The following is a 25,333-nucleotide window of genomic DNA, read 5'->3' as shown; positions in this document are numbered from 1 at the left end:
CGGAGGAGCCTGGTAGGCTGCAGTCCACGGGGTCGCTAAGAGTCGGACACGAGTGAGTGACTTCACTTTCAGTTTTCACTTTCATGCATTAGAGAAGGAAATGGCAACCCACTCCAGTGTTCTTGCCTAGAGAATCTCAGGGACAGGGGAGCCGGGTGGGCTGCCGTCTATGGGCTCTCACAGAGTCGGACACGACTGAAGCAACTTAGCAGCAGCAGCAGCAGCCTCAAGGGGCTAGTGGCTCCCATATTGGATAGTGTAGCTCTAGACCATAACGGCCAAGGGAGCAGGAGTCAAGTCACGCTGGCCTGAGTTTGAAACTAAGTCTGGTTGCTATGGGATTTGAGGCAAGCTATTGAACCTCTCTATGCCCTCCTCATCTATAAAACAGGAATAATAATACCTGCCTCATGGGATTAACTTGTAGAAAAGCTCTTAGCAGCATGTCATGAGCACTTGGTGAAAGCAAGTATTGGTGTTAAGTGAGGACAAGAGCAGTTGTACAGTAAGGAGAGCATTCATTCACCTGTGACTGCAGGATGGCTCAGTGATGCTGACCATTTCCCATTGGCAAGAACTGGGGGAACCTGCGAACCTTTTTAGCCAAGCATCCACTGGGTGCCAGTGTTGTTTCACCCACTGAGGCGCTGGCCGTTGGCAGTGGCAATGCTGCCTGTAAGTAGGACAGCTATGAGTTGCAGTTTTATTTTTAACACTGACTTTAATCTGCTGCCGGAGCACTCTCCTACCTGATTCTTGGTGTGCTCAGAGGTAATTTCAAGCTTCATTTATCAAGGGTGTTCATCTCAACCACCAAGGCCCTCTCTCGCCTGCTCAGTGCCTCACCCCAGGTTAGGGCAGAAGACAAAGCCCCCTCTCTCTCACGTGACCCCAGACCAGTCCCACAGTCCTGCCATGTTAATAATAGCCGAACGCCTGCTGGGCACCAGGCAGTGCACAAAGCTTGACACACAGAATCTCTTTGGAACAGCTCTGCAAGCTGGGTTCCTTGTGTTATGAATGAAGAAGCAGCGAGGTTGCTCAAGGTCCTTCAACTACTTCAGGAATAGAGGCAGGGTTTGACCCCAGGTGTCTTACTCCAGAACATGGGCGCCCAACCACTGCACCATTCAGCCCCTGGCACACATCCACCTTGCGTTAGACCCCTGACAGGCCATGGGCATCCAAAGAGGGGGAAGAATAGCTCCCCACCCCCAAGGATCTGGAAATGTGGGTGATGCTTCTGAGCCAGTGTGCACCACACATGCAGGATGCTACAGGAACATGAGAGGGCAGCCTACTCTGCTGAGGGGCATGGCACAAGGGGCTTTGTGCCCTGTCCCTCTGACCCCAATGGTCATGGCTTTGGCTGCTTTAGGGTCCCATACCCCAAGGTTCACATGTCTCTACAGATTTGCTGTAGCTGGTTTCACAAATGCCCAGGGCTCTTTCAGTGACATTTGGGAATCCCTCTGCCACTCACATCTCCTTCCCAAGGACACTTTCTGGGCAGTGACTGGCAGCAATGGGTGTCAGAAGCTCCTGAAAGCTACTGTGCCAGGTCAGTTAATCCAGTATAGAGATCGTGCCAGAAGGCAGGACACGGGGTGCCTGAAAGGGAAGCTTAGGGAGGAGGACAGCCCTTTGTAGTTAGCATTGAGGTTGAGAGCAGGGGCTGAGTCACATTCGACTCCCCTCTTCTGCCCTTGCACCCCCTCCACCGGGTACATGACAACGTTTAGGACATGCGGCATGGCTGTATCTTTTAGAGTCTGGCCGTCCCACTGCACTGTGAGCAGCTTGAATCCAGATGTTGTGAATGACTTATTTGCATACCCAGTGCCTAACCCAGTGCCTGCCACTCAGTTGGAACTGGGTAGATATTTTTTTAATTGAATTAATTTACATCTTTGCTACCAAGTCCATAGTACACTCCCACGTCAACCCAGTTATCTCCACAACCAATTCGACTTCCCTCTGGAACTCTGTTCAGAAGGCTACAGCCAGAGGTTGACATCAAAGTGCTTTGCTAATATGGAAACCATGCTAAATTGATTTTTGAAGGGAAGATGATAATTGCAAATCCATTTAATTCTTCAATAATTTGAAGAAGTTCTGGAGCTAATTGTCTCCCAGTTTTTATATGTAGCATGGGGTTAATTGTCGTATCTCCCCAGGTGCTGTGAGCGTCAGATGAGATCATGCCTGTAAAGCATGCGACAAAACGCCTGGAGGAGAGTAAGGGCTTGATAAAGGGTCAAGCAGGACCAGTGCTAGGCCAAGGTGAAGAGGAACATGTCTTAGGTGCAAAATTTAAGGAGGCATCAAAAACTCAGTAATTGAGAGAAATCGTTTTTTAAGGTTAGGGTGGCTGTGACGATCTGTGGCACACCGGGTGATTTAAAGACATGAATGTATTGTCTCAGTTCTGGAAGCGAGAAGCCCACAGTCTGCATGTAAGCAGGGCCAGGCTCCTTTGGAAGCCTCTAGGAGAGAGTCCTTCCTGTCTCTTCCAGCTTCTGGAAGCGCCGGGCATTGCCGGGTGTGTGGGCACATCACTGCAGTCAGCACCGCGGTCTTCACTCGATCATCTTCATGCTGTCTGTGTCCTTGCCTCCTCTTGTAAGTCATATTGGACTGAAGCCGCTCCACTCCAGCAGGACCTCATCTTAGCTACTTATATCTACAGTAATAACTCTACTTCCAAATAAGGTCTCGTTCTGAGGTCCTCGGAGTTAGGACTTTGGAGGAGACGCAATTCAACCCATGACAATGATATTTTTAAATTATCAAGCAAAACATCAAAATGTTAAAAAAAAAAAAAAAAAGAGAGAGAGAGAGAGAGAAGCAGGATTCCACTCTGCATTTGAAATCCCCTGCTTCGCTGTCCTCACCCTAATCCAGCAGGATGCTGTCTTTATTCAAACTGAGCTATGCAGTTGTCAGTATTGTTATAAGATGCTCTAAAAGATGTTGTAGGGACGCAGAAGGAGAGGGAAAGCCTTCCGTGGGATTCTAATGGAATAGAAGAGAAAAGTAGAGAAAGAGAAACAGAGCCCCCGACAGCTGTCAGCCAGTTGCTAGCCTGGCTGTTCCCAGCCGGGCCGTGGTGTGGCTCTGCTGAGCATATGCCGTGTCACAGAGTGTCGCCATCCATGATTCCTCTGTCTGTGCTGGAACAAGACAAAAACTAGGCCACCGACTTGTCATGCCTGAATAGAGAAATAAACAGCGACAGAGGGCAACCCAACCGCCACCTGTCCCGGTTAACACGAGTGGCTACTGCTACTTCTCCAGGACCGCCGCACCCCACCCCCACCCCAGCACTGCCCATTTGAACCACTGCTGTGTTCCTGGTGATATTTGGCTGGCACCACACAATGAATAGTTGCAGCAGAATGTGATAGTGAACAAGGTACAAAGAAAGTATTGCTGGAGCCCAGAGAGACACAGGTTCTGTTCTGGCACCTCTGAGATGGCACCACAGAGGAGAGGGGCTCTAGCTGGCCTGGAAGGATGAGGATTTCAACTGCATGCAGAAGGGAGCACAGTGGAGGCCAAAGCATGGAGTTGTGAAGTACAGCATGCGTGTCCTGCCACCTCCGCTGGGCACGGTCTTTCCCAGGACAGCTCCACCCCCATCTCTCCCTGGACAGCCTTCCCATTTCTTCGTGGCCAGCCCTCATAGCCACTGACTCATTACTTGTTATGTTCAGTCAGTAAGTCTTATCTGACTCTTTCAAACCCCATAGACTATAACACGCCAGGCTCCTTTGTCCTCCACCGTCTCCAGGAATTTACTCAAATTCGTGTCCATTGAGTCAGTGATACTATCTAACCATCTCATCCCCCTTCTCCTCCTCCCCTCAATCTTTCCCAGCAACAGGGCCTTTTCCAATGAGTCGGCTCTTCACATCAGGTGGCCAAAGTACTGGAGCCTGAACATCAGTCCTTCCAATGAATATTCAGTGTTGAATATTAGGATTGACTAATATTAGGATTGACTGGTTTGATCTCCTTGCAGTCCAAGGGACTCTCAAGAGTCTTCTTGAGTACCACAGTTCAAAAGGATCAATTCTTTGACACTCAGTCTTCTTTATGGTCCAATTTTCACACCAGTACTTGATTACTGTTATGTCATATGACTTGTATGTCATATCGTATGCATAGCATTGATCACACCATGTTGTGATGGGCTGCTTTCTCCTGCCTTCCAATTGTGAGCTCTTTGTGGGCAGGGACTTCGGGTCCTCAGTCCCGAGCACAGCAGCCTATGCATCGATGTTCAATACCTGTTTTGAAGAAAGTGAGCTAGTGAGTCTTCCCATGCACTTAGATACTAGGATATATAAAATGAAATGGTGAAAGATGAACATGAAAATTGTTAAAGATTGGAGTCGGCTTGGAGAGGACCGTGTTTTCCAAACAGGAATTTAGATTTCATTAGGTTAGCAACTGGGAGTCATTGAGATATGTGGGGGAAGATCACCTTGATGCCGTTACTGATCAAATGAAATGGAAAACATGCAGAGGTGAGAAGTCAGACAAGAAGTCCAGGTAAAATGCTACTGCAATAGTCTGGGCAAAATAGGATAGAACCTGCAAGAGAATGGTTCCCGTGGAGATTGAAGCTCAGAGGATTAAGGGGGATGTGTAACAAAGAATGCAAAGAATGTGAAGGTTTATTAGATATTTGGAATACTTAAAACCTAATTCACCTGGCTTTTCTGGCATGATTAGGATTTAAGCTGGTGTCTTCTTAATAATGTTTCACTTGAGCTAATGTTAAATTGACTTATGTGTACTAAACACATGCATTGTAGGCAGGATAGTGGTCCCCTCAGAGATATCCATGTTCTCATTCCTGAAACTTGAGAATATGTTAGGCTACAGGCAGAGGGAAATTGAGATTGCTAAATAGGTGATTTACAATGAGAGAAGTTGCCTGGATTATCCAGGGGGGCCCAATGTGGTCACAAAGGTCCTCGTAAGTGGAAAAGGAAGGCAGAAGAGAGAGGACCAGTAGAGATGGCAATTTGAGAAGGATCTGGCCTCATGTCACTAACTTTGAAGATGGAGAAAGGGATCAGGAGCCCGGGAATGCTGGCAACCTCTAGAGGCTGGAAAGGCAAGGGAGCGGATTGTCCTCTAGAGTCTCTAGAAGAAATATAGCCCAATGAATAACTTGATTTTAGTCCAGGGAGACATAGTTCAGACTTCTGACCTTCGTTGTTGTTCAGTCACTAAGTCACGTCCAGCTCTTTGCAACCCCATGGACAATAGCATGCCAGGATCCTCTGTCCTCCACTATCTCCTGGAGTTTGCTCAAATTCATGTCCATTGAGTCAGAGGTGCTGTCTAACCATCTCTTCCTCTGCCTCCCCTGTCTCCTTTTGCCTTCAATCTTTCCCACTGTCAGGGTCTTTTCCAATGAGTTACCTCTTTGCACCAGGTGACCAAAGTATTGGAGCTTCAGCATCAGTCCTTCCAGTAAATATTCAGGGTTGATTTTATTTAAGATTAACTGGCTTGATCTTGAAGTCCAAGGGACTCTCCAGAGTCTTCTCTGGCACCGCAATTTGAAAGCATTAGCCCAAGGAGACATACTTCAGACTTATAACATACAAAACTATAAAATAACAAATGTGTGTTGTTTTAAGCCACTGACTTTGTGGAAATTTGTTACAGCAGCAAAAGGAAACCCATACAATACACTTCACAGGGGGCTGGACAGAGGATGCTGGTGACTCAGTCAGACAGTAAATCTTTCTACAAATGAACCACAAGCTGAGTGCTAAAGAGATGAATATTTATTTCAAATGTGCTTCATTTCTCATTCCTTTAAAAAAAACTTTATTTGGCTCTGTCAGGTCTTTGTTGCAGCATGCAGCTTCTTCATTGCTGAGCACGGGCTTCTCTCTAGTTGTGCCGGGGCTCAGTAGTTGCAGCACGTGGACTTAGATACCCAGCAGCATGTGGGATCTTAGTTCCCTGACCAGGGATTGAACCTACGTCCCCTGCATTGGAAGGCAGATTCTTAACCACTGGACAACTGGAAAGTCCCTCATTTCTCATTCCTGAAGGGATCTGTCACGGGGCTGAAAAGTCATCTGTTTCAAGCTAGTCAATGTGGCTTAGTTATTCTCTAGCCTTTTGAATTTCTTCTTTACATTTGCATTGCCCTCATCATTTGGGGAGTAGATTTCCTGTAGATTCCTCCTGCCAACAGCAATTGAGTCAGCAGTAGCAATTCATGAAGTCGCCCAGTTGTGTCCGACTCTTTGGACTATAGCGACCCCATGGACTATAGCCTACTAGGCTTCTCCATCCATGGGATTCTCCAGGCAACAATACTGGAGTGGGTTACCATTTCCTTCTCCAGGGGATCTTCCCGACCCAGAGATCGAACCCAGGTCTCCCGCATTGTAGGCAGACGCTTTAACCTCTGAGCCACCAGAGAAGCCCCCTTAAATGTGACAGGTGTGTATATAAGACATTATATTCAGGTATCGGAAGATGAAGTAACTAACTTGAGAGCAGGGAAGAGTACTCCAATGCCTGTGATATGCCACCTGTGCTTTATATACATGTCCTCATTAAACTCTATAGAAATCCCATGAAGTGGGCATCATTTTCTACATGTTATAGAGGCTCGGCAGTAAAGAATCCTCCTGTCAATGCAGAAGACTTGCAGGAGATGCGGGTTCAATCCCTGGGTTGGAAAGATCCCCTGGAGCAGGAAATGGCAACCCACTCCAATATTCTTGCTTGGGAAATCCCATGGACAGAGGAGCCAGGCAGGCTGCAGTCTCCACGGGCTTACAAAAAGAGTCAGACACGACTGAGCAGTCACGCACACATGGACAAATATAGTAAGTCCCCTTCAGGCAAGCTGTGAACTTTCAAAGATGTGAACATGCATCTGGTTCCAGTAAGAAACCAGAAACCATGCCATGAAATTGCAGCTTGCCCTCCATCTCCTATTGCTGACGATCCTTCAGCTCTACTATTTCCCACCTCCTCTCCCTCCTCCAGTCGGTAATTCTTCTTGCCTCTTCACTCAAAGCCAGCCCTTGTATGCCAGCTGCTGTACTATACTATTGTACTTTTCAAGGTAGTGTACTGTAAGATTTTAAAAGCTTTCTTTATTTTTGTTTTGTATTTATTATTAGTGTGAAAATTATGATAAACCTATTACAGTACAGTATCATATAGCCTATTGTGTTAGTTGGGTACCTAGACTAACTTGGTTGGACTTACGAACAAATTGGACTAACGAACGTGTGCTCAGAAAGGAACTCATTTGTATGTAGGGGACTTACTGTAAACTGAGGCTAATAAAAAGAAGCCAAGATTCAAACCCAGGTCTCTAGGGCTTCAAACCCATGGTTTTCCCCACTTCATCAAGCAGAATCTCAGTCTACACTATCTGAAAACAGTACCCTTCCAGAATCTCTGGAGGAAGTCTATATTAGGTAATGAGAAGTCCCCATTTTCTGTCCACAGTGTGCAGCTGTGTGCATGGAGTATGCAACGGTGGAATACACGGTGATGGGACCTGTGAGTGCTACTCTGGGTACACTGGCCGCAACTGTGATGAGCGTAAGTCTTGCTAGTTTCCTTAATTCCACTGGGCTTCCCTGGTGGCTCAGATGATAAAGAATCTACCCTCAGTGCAGGAGACCTGGGTTTGATCCTTGGGTCAGGAAGATCCCCTGGAGAAGGGAATGGCTACCAACTCCAGTATTCTTGCCTAGAGAATCCCATGGACAGAGGAGCCTGGTGCACTATAATCCATGGGATTGCAGAGTAGGACATCACTGAGCAACTAACAGTTAATATATCACACAAATCAAATACAGAGATGTATGCATTTCACATGTGTGTTCATGTACTGGGGCCCTAGGTGGGTGATGTGCATCAAATGTTTTGCTGGAATATCATCAAAAATTTAAAAATAAAGAGGACACAAAGAGAGGAAGCGGAGGGGGAGGGGAGAAGAGGGGAGAGATAGTATGGAAGATGGGAAGTCCCAGAAGATTTGGGAACAACACAGTGACATGTTTTAGGAAGGCCCAAGCTGGTGGCAGTGTGAAGATGGGATGGAGAGGAAGACGCTGGGGCCATTGAAGCCAGTTAGGTCCCTTGTAAGGGAGATGAGGCATGTTCTCACTTATAGATCTCAAAGACAGAGGGCATCAGCAGAAAATGGAGGCTCACCAAGGTTAAATGATTCACCAAAGTTCACAAAATAATGAAGAGCTGGGTGGTACTGAAGTCACTGAAATTCTCTACACAATTGATCCCGTTGGGCTCAAGCAAGAGATAGAGGTCACAGGGTGATTGCAACAAGGGAAGTTTAATGTAAAGAATTAGTAATGGGAGAGTGGCTATAAACACACAGAGTAAACCATAGGGCTGATGGGGCATAACAGAGAAGGCGACAGCCATCCCCAAGACTGGGTTCAAATCATGCTGGAGAAGGTGTGGTGGCAGCCCGCTTGGTAGGGGAGAAGTTTGCTGGTTTGCCAAACCAGCATGGGAGTGCAGTCACCCGGCAGGCAGGCGACAGCTGCCAGGGCACCGACGGGCTAAGGCTGAAGGGCACAGAAACACCAAGGACACTGTGACCTGAGAATTTGGGGATGCTCTGGCTTAACACGGCAGAGGTTTATTTCTTACTCAGGTAGCAGTCCAATGTGTGTGTTCCTGGCTGATACCAGCTCCCACCACATGGTGTTTAGGGATCCAGAACTTTTTACTGTGTGTGTCTGTCAGTCTATAGAACCTCAGAATGCTCTGCTTTGAGCCACAGAAGGAGGGATAGAGTGTAGAGAAAGAGCTGCTTATAAAGTCTAGAATGGTACGTAGGATGGCCAATATTCCATCAATGTAAGCAAGTCATATAATCCCACATGGATGCAAAGGAGGGGGGGATTGAAAATGTGACTCTGAAAAGGCAGCCCCTTCCCAGCAACAATTTGACTTTATGGAAGAGGTGAGGGGATATTCTCTATGAATTTTTTAAATTTTAATCTTAATTGAAGGATAACTGCTTTACAATATTGTGGTTTCTGCTGCACATCAGCATGCATCAGCCATAGGTAGACATATGTCCGCTCCCTCCTGAGCCTCCCTCCCACCTCCCACCCCATCCCACCCCTCTAGGTTGTCACAGAGCACAGGTTTGAGCTCCCTGCATCATACAGCAAATTCCCAATGGCTATCTATCTATTTTACATATGGTAATATGTCTGTTTCCATGCTGCTTTCTCCATGAGTTCCACCATCTCCTTCCCCACATGTCCACAGGTCAATTCTCTATGACTGCGTCTCCATTGCTCCCCTGCAAATAGGTTCATCAGTACCATCTTTCTAGATTCCATATATATGCATTAATATACCATATTTGTTTTCCTCTTTCGCATTTCACTCTGTATAATAGGCTCTAGATTCATCCATCTCATTAGAACTGACTCAGATGCATTCCTTTTGATGGCTGAGTAATATCCCATTGTACATATGTACCACAGCTTCTTTATCCATTCATCTGTTGATGGATATCTAGGTTGCTTCCATGTCTTAGCTATTATAAATTAGAATACTTCCTAACACCATACACAAAGATAAACTCAAAATGGAAAGACCTAAATGTAAGATACTCTCTCTGAATTTTTGATTCAGCCAGCCAGTATTGGGAGACAAATGTGTACCTCACATTTGTGCACATCTTGAGAGTCATTACTTTGCCAACAAAGGTCCAGGATGTGAGAGTTGGACTATAAAGTTGAACGCCAAAGAATTGATGCTTTTGAACCATGGTGTTGGAGAAGATTCTCTTGAGAGTCTCTTGGACTGCAAGGAGATCCAACCAGTCCATCCTAAAGGAGATCAGTCCTGAATATTCATTGGAAAGACTGATGCTGCAGCTGAAGTGCCAATACTTCAGCCACCTGATGCATAGAAGTGACTCATTGGAAAAGACCCTGATGCTGCGAAAGATTGAAGGCGGGAGGAGAAGGAGACAACAGAGGATGAGATGGTTGGATGGCATCACTGGCTCAATGGACATGAGCTTGAGTAAACTCTGGGAGCTGGTGATGGACAGGGAGGCCTGGCATGCTGCAGTCCATGGGGCTGCAAAGAGTCAGACATGACTGAGCAACTGAACTGAGAGTCATACACTGACTACCCTGTGTTCCAACATCTTTCTGAGGGTGTCTGCATAGCAAACAGCCTTGGAAGATATAAGACTTCCCTTGGGAGCAAATACATGCACATTTACTGCCTGTTAATGGATTGCCTCTCAGCTCCAAATTCACCCTTCTTGCCTGCTCTGCGAATATAAAGTAGGCTTTGAAATATTTCTCATTTGCCTGCCAGCAAGATGTGAAACCTCACCAATAGAGGGCGCTAAAGGGACGCCAAAGGAGGAAGGGTTTTCTTGTCTTGTTTCTGGCTTAGCACACTCACCAGGCTCCTGAAGAACACAATTTTGCTCCACTGCTCAGCCCTGCACAGTTTCTCCAGCACTAGCTTCCTGCGGGGATTAGGATGCTCCAGTATTTGATATCTGCATGCCTTGTCTGGTGATTGACTCAGGCAGCAACAGCATCAACCAGGAGTCCCGGACAGCGAGGTTGGTGCCCAGTTCAGGAGCAGGCGTGCTGTTCTGCACACCCTCCCCTCAGCCCCATCCACACCAGGGGCCCCGCAGGACTGGCCACCTGGAGAACTGACCACCCACCTTCATGCCACACAGCTGGCTCCTGAAGCCACCCCGCCCCACTCACAAACAGGAGTGCACCATGCTTCTGAGAGCATGGGCTTCTCAGCTCCTACTTCCAGTAACGTCCTGAGGTGAGCCGCCTGCCCAGGCGCCAAGGGAGCCCTAAGGCTTAGCACCTCCCCGTGGATGACCTTCCCTGGAGCCCCAGAGGGATGGAGTCCAATAAGTCTCACCATCGGACACCTCAGCAGCCTCTCCACTATAGAAGTGACCAAGATCCTTTCCTTTCCAGTGTCATCTGTGTCTCAGCTCTGGAGGGAGGAGGACTTGCTCTGATCTTAACCCAAGAGGAGTGATGGCTCTCTATTTTTCTCCCTTTATTCTTTCCAATTCTTCTTAACTCTCAGGGGCCATTTTAATCTGTTCATGAATCTTTACACTAAAACTTTCCCTGTTTAAATAATTATGTGATTTCTATCTCTTATCCAGGCCCTAACTAAAACATTGCCTATTATTTAAGATAAACAAACAAAACAGCATTTCACTTCCCTAAGTCAAGGCACGTCTTCTGTAATGACACCTGTTCAGGTCTCACTCTGGCCCTCTTCGCATTGCCTGGTGGGAACTGGGGCTTGGAAGAACTGGTCCAAAAATGCTGACCCTCTGGCTACTGCTCCTGATGTGAGTGATAAACTGTCCTTTATCTCTGACCCCGGCATGTCGTATCTTCTAGCAGCATCCGTGTTACTGTGTCAGTCCCAATTGTTTGCTTTGCAAGCTGGCTCCTTATGTCAGATTCTTTATCATTTTTAAAAGCCATCTAAGCATCATCTGTTGATATATTATAAAATACTATGCAGTCATTAGAGATCAAAGTACATCCTTAAATACATCCATGCTGCTGCTGCTGCTAAGTCGCTTCAGTCGTGTCTGACTCTGTGCGACCCCATAGAGGGCAGCCCACCAGGCTCCCCCATCCCTGGGATTCTCCAGGCAAGAACACTAGACTCGGTTGCCATTTCCTTCTCCAATGCATGAAAGTGAAAACTGAAAGTGAAGTCGCTCAGTTGTGTCCGACTCCTAGCGACCCCATGGACTGCAGCCCACCAGGCTCCTCTGTCCATGGGATTTTCCAGGCAAGAGTACTGAAGTGGGGTACCATTGCCTTCTCCAAAATACCTCCATAATGTTAAATTAAAAATTAAGTTCTTAAATATTTTAACAGGATTCCATTTTGTTTAAAAAATGTCTTATATGTAAATGTATTATATTGGTTTTTGCCATTGATTATTTTGAGAGTGGGATAGGAGAATGAAACTAAGAAGACAGCTAATTTTTGCCTTACAAATTCTGTATTTTTTAAATTATTACAAGGAATCTGTGGTCACTTTTGTAATAATAGGAAATATTGTATTTGTTGAGTTGTTGTTTTTTTTAAGAACTGGTTGTACTACTAATGCAATTACCTCAACAATCTTCCTTTCCAGCCATCCCGGAATGTGCAGCCTTGCTCTGCCCGGAAAATTCCAGATGCTCACCTTCCAGCAAAGATGAAATGAAGCTAGAATGCAAATGCCTTCCCAATTACAAAGGCAATGGCAAACACTGCGAGCGTGAGTAGAGCCTCCATCCTGCAGGTTTATTCATTAAGATGGTTAGATTCCTCATCAGAAAAAGCCCCACAGCCTTCTTAATATTAACACAATGAACACTTCTATTTCTCTCGGTGCAGTTGAATGATATATATTAAAAATTCTAGGCAAAATGCTCATCATGTGGTAGCTCTTCAATAAATGGTCATTTCTCCTGTTATCAAAGTGTATCTATAGATTTTTAGGGCTTCCCTAGTGGCTCAGACAGTAAATAATCTGCCTGCAATGCAGGATACCCAGGTTTGATCCCTTAAATATATATGTTTTTGCTTTATATCACCCGAATCAGTGTTAGGATAGAATGTACTTTGTTTTCTTTCTCCCTTCTTTCCATGCTCTTTCACTTCGTGAGGGGTTGTAATTGGTTCTGAACATGCTATTGGAACTAGGCCATCTGTGTATACATCCCAGATCTGCCTGTTAACTGACAACATGACCTTGGACAAATTCTTGAATCTACCTATGCCTCCATTTTCCTGTCTATGAAATGGGCATAATAGTGGTAACTACCCTAGAGGATTGTAAGGCTTAATTGAGTTCATATATGTCAAATGCTTAGAAAAGGGCCAGTATATATTATAAATTCTATAAATGTTAGTGCTTTCTTTCATGCCACTTTATTTTTAAATCCACACATAGCATGGCATAATAATACATCATCACAGTACTGGTAGTTATCTGAAGTCACTCAGTTGTGTCCGACTCTTTGCGACCCCATGGACTGTAGCCTACTAGGCTCTGAGGAGCCTCTCAGTCCATGGAATTTTCCAGGCAAGAGTACTGGAGTGGGTTGCCATTTCCTTCTCCATCATTCCTGCAAGGCATATATATATATATATCTATTTGGTAGGTGGAGGTGATCCCCAGAAGGTAAGATGAAATGTTTTTTACTCTCTCTTGAAACTGTTAGGTTGCCTGTACAGCTTCCCTGGTGGCTCAGATGGTAGAGAGTCCACCTACAATGCAGGAGACCTGGATTAGATCCCTGGGTTGGGAAGAAACCCTGGAGAAGGGAACGGCTACCCACTCCTGTATTCTTGCCTGGAGAATTTAATGGACAGAGGAGCCTGGCAGGCTACACAGTCCATGTGGTCGCAAAGAATCGGACACAACTGAGCGCCTTTCAGTTTTCACCTGGTTGATTTCCCCTCTCCCTCCCTCACAGTTGATTTCCCCTCTCCCTCCCTCACAGTTGATTTCCCCTCTCCCTCCCTGCATGTGGTAACCACCTTGTTTGGTCATTCTTCTCCAGCCATCAATCCGTGTTCACAAAATATCTGCCACCCTCATGCTCGGTGCACCTACCTGGGACCAAATCAGCACAGGTGCACGTGTCAACAAGGCTACCGCGGGGACGGCCAGGTGTGCCTCCCGGTGGACCCCTGCCAGGTTAACTTTGGAAACTGCCCAACAGAGTCCACGGTGTGCAGATACAGCGGGCCTGGACAGGTGAGCTAAGGGTGTCTGGAGCTGATGCGAACAGGAGGAGGACCACCCGCCGAAGGCCAAACTGTGCCGGGGTGTAATTTGTCATCCGTGCCCTCCCACTTCTCCCTTTCCATGCTCAGATTGGGCTTCCTCCCCAGCCAGACCCCCACGTGCTTGGGGTCAACCTCAGTGAGCCCTAATCTACCCTCTGAACTTGCCTTTGCACAGCTTTCTAGTCAAAACTTCTCTGTCTCTTCTATCCCTGTCCTGTTTAATGACTGACAAAACACAGACATATGACTCAAATTCGACTAAGAAATTCATCATTAACTGTTAAGTGAATATGTAATTGACTTTCGCCCACAATCCTCCATTCTCTCTAATGTCTTTTCAAAGTGACAGAGGACTCTGAGGACCAAAAAACTGTCCCCAAAAAAGATAAATGCTGATAAAATGTTAGGCAGCATGGACAGATTTGTAGGGAGAAATGAAGATGCCCTGCAGTAAGCCATATGTGTTTCTCTAAATCACATCATGACCTTGCCACGTAAAATTCAGCCTGGTCAGGAGACCTTTGCTGCAGAATCCTGATAAGAGAGACCTTTCCCCAATATCTCATTTACCCGCCAAATAGTGGGTGCCTACTGCAGCCATGTGATCTTCCCTGGTGGCTCAGAGGGTAAAGCGTCTGCCTGCAATGAGGGAGACCTGGGTTCGATCCCTGAGTCAGAAAGATCCCCTGGAGAAGGAAATGGCAACCCACTCCAGTACTCTTGCCTGGAAAATCCCATGGACAGAGGAGCCTGGCAGGCTACAGTCCATGGGGTCGCAAAGAGTCGGACATGATTGAGCAACTTCACTTCACTTACTGCAGCCATAATTGCACGTGAAGTGTCCAGTGGAGGAAATCCATCCATACAGGAGACTACAGCTGCCTGAGGGAAAGGAAAGGCTTCAGTGCCTGACCAAAACCAGCCACAGGTCCCCAGCAGTCTCATCTGCACGCCCTGGGGATGCTCCTAGAGTGCCCTGCAAAGAATCCACCGGATCTCATCTCTAAGAAGAAGAATACATCTCACAACATTTCTGCTATTGATTTCTGAGGCGGGTTGGCAAGAAATTCAAAGGGCTGAATTCCCATCTTCTAAATGAGATCCCTCGTGGGAAAAGTTATGTTACACTGTGAATCAAGGCCCCGTACCTTGGGAGTGAGATTAAAAATATGTCTTGTTCCTTAAAAAAAAAAGCCCCCAGGCATATTTTCAAGTCTTAGAAACATCATTCACACAGAAACATTGTTCACATGCATTTTTCCAGAACAAGTCATTCCTCAACCTGGGCATGATTAACACTTTGAACTTGAGACCTCTTTGTTGTAAGGAGTGTCCTGTACATTGCAGGATGGTTAGCGGCATCCCTGGCCTCTCATGACACTGGCCCCTTCTCCTATTGTTACAATCGAAAATGTCTCCAAGCATTACCAAGGTCCCTTGGGTTGAGACTCCCAGTTGAAAACCACTATTCTAGAGAAATAATACATCTGAATGTCGATCTCCACCATCTAAATCTAAAAGCAGGAAATATGGCACCAGGGAGGCCCAGGGTTAGCAAACCAGGAAACTGAAAGGTGAATTACAAAGTGTATGAATTCCCAAATGGATGAGAAAACATGATTTCCAATTTTAGATACACTGATGAATTTTAATTTCAGCCCATGCTTTAGACCTACCCCAAGTCAGCTTGCATGCCAGGATAGACAGGAATTTAAGAATGTCAGCCTAAGTGACTAATGAAAACCATTCTGTTCTCTTCCCATCTGCTGAAGGCTTACTGCGAGTGTAAGCAACATTACCGCAACTTTGTCCCTGGAGTGGGATGCAGTATGACCGATGTGTGTGAATCTAACAACCCCTGCCACACGCATGCAGACTGCACCACCATTGCACCAGGCCAAACCAGGTAAGTCTTTTCAGTTCCACCACGGTGTTTCCAAGAGGGGGAGGTGGTGGCCAGTCAACGCCAAAATGTCCTTGAAGGGCAGGAAGTGTGCCTTATTCAGCCTTGCATAAACCCCCACCCCCACATAGCACAATGCAAGGAGCATAGTAGAGGCTCAGTACGTCTTTGTATAATCAATGAATTGTTCAATAATGATTTCCTTGATAGTGATCTTGAGACCCTGAAATATTGACCTGATCTGAAAACATGGTGTAAAGTGGTCAGAGCATGGGAGAATGAAGCCATTGCCACTGGGAAAATGAATGTCCATTGCAGTGACAGGAGTTTGACCTCTAATGCACATGGCATCTATGAAACAGTGCTTGGCAGTGGTGCAAAACAAAGGGGAAAGTGAAAACTGGGGAATGTGAACATATGAAAGTGGTGTTTTCTGGACTCCAGGTCTCAAAAGAAGGGGTTTACCTTGAGTAAAAAATATTTGCATGAAAATTCCTGAGACAGGGGCAGTTTACCTGGTGGGAAGATGGTACTTGGAGTTTAAAGACCTGGGTTGAAGCCTCCACATTGGTATCTGTCAGATTCATGACCTTGGGAACATGATGTGGTCTATCTGGCTTCAGTTCCTCCATCTATAAAATGAGCGGTGATGTCTACTTCATACAGTTGTTGTGAAGATTCATGAGAGAATGTTCTGGAAACTCCTCTTCAGCTGTGTTATGTTTTATCAGTGGGTGAACTAAGGCTAGAACCCAAGTCTTTTTGTCTCCGAGGCAGAGGCTTGCATCTCGAGGCTACTCTTGGTTCTCATTGTCACCACCATCTGCAAAGAGCCCATTCTGCTGTAGTGAGCTCAGAGCCACGGTAGACATACAACAGCTTCTGTGCTTCCTCTAACATACCTTTTATAGATGGGCCTTGAATGGGGGGATTTTTCCCAGGTTTGATGGTCACTGTGTTCTTTCTGGGCAAGTAAATGGATCTGTACACTCTGTGGAAAGAGAAAGAGTGTGGGTATCAGAACCCCTGGGTTCAAACCCAGCTCTGCCAACTCCCTTAACCTTTCTGACTTGTTTCTTCTGTCACAAAAGGGGAAAACTTTAGCCTCCAAGCAGGGCTGTGATGAGGATTAAATAAGGTTGCATTCATCCATCTCTGAGAGGAACCTGGCACACAGAAAGCACTCCATACACACCACACACACACAAACCCCTCCCAGACGTACACACAGGCACACACACATTCGCAGAGCACGTCCTGTGCTGAAACCCAGGTTCTGACAGTGACCACAGCACTGGCCAGCTTACACATTTTGTACTATCTTCTGAGAAAACTTGAGCAGAACGCTTTAAACATTTTCTTTCTTCTGCATTTGAGAAGATAAAATAGAAAAATGAAACTGGAACATCAGAATAATAGAAGTTGCATTAAAACTTGTGTCTAGAATGTCAGTGGAACTAATCATCAATGTTAGGGATCTGTGTGTCCCTAAAAAATCTCCTTGACTACCCCCCTCAAAAGAAGACTATCCTCAGCTGAGAAGTTGTTTTTGTCATTGAGTCATGTCTGACCCTTTTGCAACCCCATGGACAGTAACTTACCAGGCTCCTCTGTCTGTGGGATTTCCCAGGCAAGAATACTGGAGTGGGTTGCCATTTTCTTCTCCAGGGGATCTTCCCAACCCAGGGATTGAGCCCACATCTCCTGCATGGCAGGTGGATTCTTTAGCCACCAGGGAGCCTCAACAGGGATGAAGCCTAGGTTAAAGGCTGGCTGAGTGACATTGATAAAATATGGGGCCATCAGTAATTTAGTTCACCCAGAAGAGGGATTTATTTGGTCTATGCCTTCTTGATGTGGCAATCAGTCTATGCAGAATATTCCAAATCATGCTGCATTAGTCATAGAAGATGACCCATGCATTGTCTCTTCTGTCAATAGCCCTAATGTTGTTAGTAAACCCATTTCACAGATGAGCAAACTGGGGCTCAAAGATGTTAAGTAATCTTTATCATGTCATCATCAATTATTTTTTTTCAGGCTCATTTACAACAATATGATGCTAAAAGAGCAGGATATCTGTTGTTATTGTCTTTATAGCCTTCTCGCCTTAGCACAGTTTCTAGATTTCAGTAGGTACTTCGAAAATAATTGGTTCAACAATGAGGCACTGTCCCAGGTGCTGGAATACAGGGAGAAGAAATAAGGTGGGATCCAGATTCTAGGAGAGCTTCCAGCTAACAGAGGGGGAAACAACCTGACTAGTCCATTCTGGTAGGAATGGTTATGGTAGGGGTACCAACAGGATGCTTCTGAGGGGAAAGTGCTGGGAGGTCAGGTAAGGCTGCCCTGAGCAGGTCACACCTGAGCTATGAGAATGGTCTTGGCAGGACACCCACCTGAGAAGAACAGAACAGTCTAGAAAAAAAGGCAAATTGTTGCTAGAATTTTGCATGAACAGCAGGAAGGAGACATAAGCAAGATTCCCCTCTTTGAAGTCTTGCATGCCTGCTAAGCACTTATCCCATAACTATATCCCATAGATCAGAAGTCTCCAACCTGTCTGGCACCAGGGACCAGTTTCATGGAAGACAACTTTTCCATGCACTGGGATGGTTTCAGGATGCTTCAAGCACACTGCATTTATTGTGCACTTTATTTCTATTATTATGACATCAACTCCACCTCAGATCATCAGGCATTTAGATTCTGGAGGTTGGGGACCCCTGCTGTAGACAAAAGGAGCCCCTGAGAGAATTAAGCACAGAGATGCCGGATTGCCATTTAGGACAGACCACCCAGGGCTTGTGTGGAAGACTGACTTAATGGGAGGAAAACTCAGGTCAGAAAGACCAATTAGGGAGTCATTGCAGCAATCCAAGCAAGGGATTTGTTCAGAAACATTTTTTCAGCAAACATTGAAGATATATATCTTTGTGCCATGGGACTGATTTAGAAACATAACTGGATTAGCAAGGGTCTAATTGTTCTTTGAAATTGTTCTACACATGAGTCATACCTGTGGTATGCTTGCTCACAGCACCCTTGCATCTCTCCTCTCTGAATTGTTCTTCCCCATCTCCTGTTTCTCACTTATCGCCAAGATCCTGGTGAATGTCACCTTTCTAAGCACCTTGCCAATTTCAGCCAGCTGCCAGCCAGTCCTTGCTAGGGAGCAGTGGTTTGCTAAAGCTAGGGCTTATTGAGTCCTAAGAGCCGATGATTAAATTCTCAGGAACTTGCTGGCTGGTTAGTGTCACGGTAGTTTGAGATTGGTGAAAGTGGGAGTGTGAACCATGGAAATTGTCAAAGGCTGCAAATCAGAGCTATTTTTTCCCATGGAGATTTGGGTGTTTAACATCTACCAGGACACCACTGCTAGTACATCTTTAATTCCATTTCTCTTTTGCAAACCTAAACTATTATATAAAATTCTGTGACTTTCCTTTTTTATGTATTTCTGTTTATTTTACAACTATTCATTAAATACCTACTATGGACCAAGGCTTGCACTGGATCTTGGGTTTATGAGAATGAATGAATATACACATTGCCCTTGTCCTCACTTTTTTCTCAAATCAGAAGGGGAAGTAGATCTTAATCAAATAACCACTCAGCTGAGGATAAAATTACAACTGGAACTGGTGCTGCAGAAAAGAGCCTCCTGGTGCCATGAGCTACATGGCACAGTGAGGGGGATATGATGTACCAAGTGGGGGCGGGGGATGGAAAATCAAGGAAGGCTCCCCTAGGAAGGGATGGTTGAGCAGAGATCTCAGAAAGGAAGAGGAGGGGAAGAAGCTTTCAAGCAGCTCCGCAGCTCTGACTCTTTACTTGAGGCCAGCTTCAGCTTATTCTGATTCTGTGCTTATGCAGTAGGGACCGAGACCCTACATTTATAGCAAGTCCTAATGGTTCTGATATACTTGGGCTTTTGGTCATGTTGTTATTCAGTTGCTAAGTCATGTCCGACTCTTTGCAACCCCCTGGGACTGCAGCATGCCAGGCCTCTCTGGTCCCCACTATCTCCCTGAGTTTGCTCTTGCTCATGCTTGGAAAAAATATTGAAAACAAAGAGTATACAAAGAAATCTAGTGTAGCCGGCCAGGCTCCTCTGTCCATGGAATTCTCCAGGCAAGACTATTAGAGGGGGTTGTCATTCCCTTCTCCAGGGGATCTCCCCAACCCAGAGATCAAACCCAAGTCTCCTGCATTGCAGGCAGATTCTTTACCATCTGAGCCACCAGGGAAGCAATGTTTACATATACACACATAATTTATTAAATATCCATTTCTTGTGGGCTGCTCTATGTTAACCAGAACATTAGGAAGGCTCACCTGTGTTCATCCCACTCTTCTGGCCTTGTCTCTATCCCGCTCTGAGCATCATCTTCCCCTTCTGCACAGTGAGAGGTTTGAACTGTATGATCTCAACATCCAATGACTTTGGGACCCTGAAAATATGTTTTCACGCTCTCTGTAGATGCACTTGTCGGAAAGGTTACATAGGCGATGGCTCAACCTGTTACGGAAACATCATGGAGCGACTCAGAGAATTAAACACCGAACCCAGAGGAAAATGGCAAGGAAGGCTGACCTCTTTCATCTCGCTCCTGGGTATGCAGGCATGGGTGCACATTTCCACAGAAAAGGCAGCCTTCTGGTGGGCAAGGACATCTGAGGCACACAATCACTCAGAAAGGCGTGTGCAGGATAGGCAAGCCTCTTATCTAGCAGGATCAGCCCTTTCTAGGAAGGGCAAGTGGAAGGAAATGAACGGACAGATGTCCCAAGGAGACTGGAGTTAGTGCCAAGAGATCCAGTAGTGCAGCAGCTGAGGCAAAGGTCCTGGGTCACCACTGAGTAATAGGTCCACAACAGCAGTGAGATAGGCAGCTACAAACGTCAGGATGGATACCATCCTCTTTCCCTTGACCTTATGGGTCCTCCAGATGGGAAACAATGTTGACAGGTAATACTGGCAGGCGGTATTCATGCTCTTTAGTGGAGGTGCTGTTTGAATGTGGGGCATAGTCTTGATGGCACGTGACCGACCGTCTCACTCATCGCTGGGTGTTTAGCATCCTTTCCCACCCCTAACCACTAACAATCTAGAGTGATGCATTTTCCACCAGCCCCTGGACAAGGTGACAGCCAAAAACACCCTCCTGCATGTCCAAAGGCCCCCAAGAGGTCATTACCCCTCCCTCTCATAAGAATGAAATAGAGCCGATTACAGCATTAGACAAGATTTTCAACAAGACACAAATTTTGCTGATCAACAGAAAATGGGCTTGAGCAATCAAAAAAATCTTTAACATATCAATCTCTAGAACTGACCAGTCAGCATGCACGATTTCCCAGAAAGAGCACAGACAGGGAAGAAAGTGTTCTGCATGGATCGGTGCTGTGTTCTCAAGGCAGATAACATGTATCCTACACAAACAGCTTGCTGTTTGCAAGACACCCCATGGGCAGCCTGGCATCACTGGTGGGCCTCTGGGATCTCTCTCCTTCCTCTCTGTGCTTTTAGAGTATCAGTGAGAGCAGACAAAGGGGGCAGTGTCCTTTGCAGGCTGTATAGACCCTCAGGCATTTCTCTGGACAAAGCCCAGTCACCCTTCACCTGGTCTACAAGGTGCTAGGACACGTGGCCTCCTGTGTGAGAGCACAGAGCCCAGCCTGCTGTCCCAGCTCCCCAGGAGCATGGAAACAGGACCAGCTATGAAACTGGTAGAGCCCAGTGCAAATGAAAAGACAAGGGTTCTTTGTTCAAAAAGTATTGAGCATGTCACAATGGCAGCCGCAAAGCGTTAAACCAAGCATGAGGCTCTTCTGAGCTCTTCCATCTCCTGGATGAAACAAGAGCTACATCTTTACTCACTAAGATGGTGACAGCTTGAAAAGTCAGGCATAGGGGCAGAAGGTGGCCAATGATTTTTGTCACATGACCCTCACAGAGCTTCTCATCCCAGGGTATCTTTGAGCCAAGACTGTGGTTGCAGGGAAAATCACACAGTTGTAAGGAACATTTCACATTCTTAGTATCTCACTTCCTCTAGGGCCTGCATAATACCAGTTAGAACAGAGAAACTCAGGAGTCAGAAGGTCTAAGTGGACCACAAGGGCCATTGCCTGATTTTACTCCTCAAGTGCCACTGACCCATTTGCTGTTTTCTTTCTTTGTGTATTTCAACTCCTAAGACAAAGCCTATGCCTGGCCACTGAGTAACCTGGGACCATTTACTGTGCTGTTGCCGACAGACAAGGGATTAAAAGGATTTAATGTAAGTATTTAAAATAACTTTATTTTATAAATAGGAGCTAAGGCAAAAAAAAAAAACCTTAGTAGACAGTATCCTCTTTATCTAAAGTGGGAAACCTCCATTAAAATTAAATCTACTGATGACAAGGATGGCAATTTCTTTTGTAAACTTTTTGTAAAATATGACACCTTTAGGGATTGTATACCGAGTAGGAGTGCACAGCTCAATGAATCGTCACAATGTGTATGTCCATGTATCTAGCAAGACCATTTGCAGCTCCCTACAAGACCCCCCAGTGCCCTCTTCCAATCATTACCCCTCAAGGGTAATCCCTAAGGGTTCTCAGCTGCTGTCACATGCTAAATAAGATTTGCCTTATGCAAAACTGCTCACTCACCACAGGAAGAATTAAACTCACGTACCAGCTAGGTATTTGTTTCTTTAAAATCACCATAAATGGCAACAAGGATAGAGGAAACTAGAAGAGAAGTGTAGTCTTCAATGGGAGCAGCCGCTATCTCAGATAATGCCCACCAGTGGGAATGAAACCCATAGTACCCGGTGGAGGTGTCCCATTGTGATAGTATCAGTGCCATAGTTAGATACGGTTTGATGTAGATAGTGAACATACTGATTATATGGAATTGGTTTACCTGAATCCAAGATATTTTGTGATTGTAATGTGTGCTGAATTAAATCAACACCCAGAGAGTTTCAGACTCTCTCCTCCTAATATGCCACCGCCATTCATCTGCCCAAGATGAATATGTCATTAATCTCTGAAGATGCACTCACATCTCCCCTGTGGGGTAGGAGAGCTAGTGGATGTTGAAGGTGCCTGGGCTAGACACTTTGCATGTGATCGCCTGTTTAATATAGAGATTGAATTTACACAGGATTAAGAAAGGTCTCTGTTGAGCGATTGTTGATTATATAATATTGACAAAATGTCCATTTGGTCCAGTGGATTTAAAAATTCTTAATTTTTCTATTCAAAATCTCTATTTGTCCACTCTACCTGTTTTTTTACACAACTTCATATTTCATTCCCAACTGATTCCTGGGCTCAAGATGACTGATTCCTTGACTCTTGCCACCCACCTTGGTCCTTCTGGCCCCAGTGCTCCCCACTGGTTCCCTGCTAGAGCATGCCCCAGAGTTTGAGAGCGTACCATGTATCACCTCCCACTCTCCAAATTTCTGCCCCCTTTATGACCTGGCCCAGGGGAGTTTAACTCTGGGAAAGTCGTCTGTACCTGAAAGAGCCCAGACTCAAGTTGTACACTCACTTTGATGTTCTTGATGCTGAACAAGTCATAACCTGAGTCCCAGACCTCATTTTTCTCCTCCAAACCACCATAGAGATGGAAGGAATCGGCTTTCTTTTCTCAGGTAAATGAATTTTTGCTGGATAACAAAGCTGCTCAGTACTTTGTGAAACTCCATATAATTGCTGGGCAGATGAGCACTGAGCAAATGAACAACACAGACACCTTCTATACTTTGACAGGGAAGTCGGGAGAGATCTTCAGTGAAGATAAGGTAAGGGGCTCTCTGATTTTCACTCTCCGAACCAAAACGTCCACTGAGTCGATGGCCACAGCGGGCACTCTCTTGGTGTCCAGGGGTCATGAAAGGTTATGAAGAACTTCTTGCCTTGTTCCTCATTTGTCACAGTATTTCCCTACCAAGGACAAAAACGAAGAGCCCACACTGGAAAGGGTTAGGTGCGGGGGATGCACTGTTAACAGAAATGGGATTGTAAAGTGATTTTGCCCTGGTCTGAATTAGTTTTCAAGGCAACCATCATTCAACTGCCAGCAGGAAGGAGAAAATTGACAGTAAACCCATTTCCTAGAAGCATCAGCACAAAGCCAGATCAGCACTCATCTTAGAAAAGGAAATGGATTGTTTGTTTTAGGTAGCCAAGTATCCACCCTCTCCAACTCAACATTCCATCTCTCCTAATGCCATTAATTCTGTTTTGTTTGTTTTTAAAATAATTTTTTGTGACTTTACTGAGCTGAAGGGCACATGGTCAATCAACAGAGAGTTGGTGGCGGGGAATGGGGTTGCGGGGTGGTTATGACCTATCTGGTTGCATTTCACCAAATATCAATAGTTGATAGATCAGTGAGCACTTAGTACATGCAAGATACTGGGGTAAATCTCTATTTGTGATATTTAAGGCTCACAACAATCCCGTGAATGTTTTTCCAGTGGGAAAACTGAAAGGTCACACAGTAAGGGCCAAAGGCAGGATTCAAACTCAGGTCTGCCTGATCCCAAAACGTGAATCATTGTAACTTTTTTTTTTTTTTGGCTGCCCTGGGTTTTTGTTGCAGTGTGTGGTATCTTTGTCACGACACACAGAGTTTCCGTCATTGTGATGTGCAGGTTTAGTTGCCCTGCAACGTATGGGATCTTAGTTCCCCAACCAGAGATCGAACTTGCACCCTTTGCATTAGACGGCTGATTCTTAACCACTGGATCCCCAGGGAAGCCCCCCAAAGCCTGAACCCTTAACCAGTATGTTGTATCGTGTGTATAAGGATGGGTGGATGGGTGGGTGGATGGATGGATGGATAGATGAGTGGATGTATGGATGAAGATGTGGTTTCCTTTCTCACAAGGACATGTATTCATTCATTTACCTATTCATTCAGCACATATTTTTTATTGTGTGCTTCTTGTGTGCTATTGTGTGCTATTGTGTCCAAAACACTAAAGTAGGTAAGTAATGAGTTTACAATAAATTGAAGAGTTTGGGGTCCCTTTGTAGCTTGCTGTCTTTTGAGGGGAGACTATACAGTAATCCCTTATTCCCATTTAGCAATCATTGATAGTCAGAAGTGATTTCATATGTTATCTCATTTGAGCTCAAGGAAAGACCTGTGAAGTCAATGGGGCAGAAACCATCATCCACGTTTTAGGTTAGGGAACTTATCCAAGATCATACAGCCAATAAATGACAGAACCCAAGGATTTAAGACTTCTTCTAATCCAGTGCTCGATTTTCAAGGACACACATTAATTTAGTTTTATTTTTCCTTGGTGTTTTAGGACAATCAGCTAAAGCTTAAACTCTATGGAGGCAAAAAGACGGTAAAAATTATACAAGGGAACATACTTGCTTCCAACGGGCTCTTGCACATCCTCGACAGAGCTATGGACAAGGTGGTGCCCACATTTGAGAGCAATACTGAGGTGAGAACTTCAGGTAAAAGTAATGTCAAGTCAAATCCATCTTCCCTTGTTCCTCAGAGAGTCATGTTCATGAAGAAATGCAAGCCAGCACCATG

The 25,333-nt window shown here is 45.5% G+C and overlaps 1 protein-coding gene across 2 annotated transcripts in view; it reads left to right on the top strand.

Annotated features, from left to right (window-relative positions):
• The window catches only part of STAB2 (stabilin 2), a 168,742-nt gene that overhangs the window by 24,982 nt on the left and 118,427 nt on the right, over positions 1–25,333 (top strand). For both annotated transcript variants that reach the window (XM_045165397.1, XM_045165396.1), the window contains exons 6-13: positions 7,507–7,602; positions 12,217–12,342; positions 13,634–13,830; positions 15,635–15,768; positions 20,249–20,382; positions 21,970–22,052; positions 23,424–23,573; positions 25,095–25,238. In XM_045165397.1, coding sequence (XP_045021332.1) covers positions 7,507–7,602; positions 12,217–12,342; positions 13,634–13,830; positions 15,635–15,768; positions 20,249–20,382; positions 21,970–22,052; positions 23,424–23,573; positions 25,095–25,238 — 1,064 coding nt within the window. The remainder of the gene's footprint in view (positions 1–7,506; positions 7,603–12,216; positions 12,343–13,633; positions 13,831–15,634; positions 15,769–20,248; positions 20,383–21,969; positions 22,053–23,423; positions 23,574–25,094; positions 25,239–25,333) is intronic.

The sequence above is a fragment of the Bubalus bubalis genome, chromosome 4, assembly GCF_019923935.1.
Source record: "Bubalus bubalis isolate 160015118507 breed Murrah chromosome 4, NDDB_SH_1, whole genome shotgun sequence".
Lineage (NCBI taxonomy): Eukaryota > Metazoa > Chordata > Mammalia > Artiodactyla > Bovidae > Bubalus > Bubalus bubalis.
This window is presented reverse-complemented; position numbering and strand designations above follow the sequence as displayed.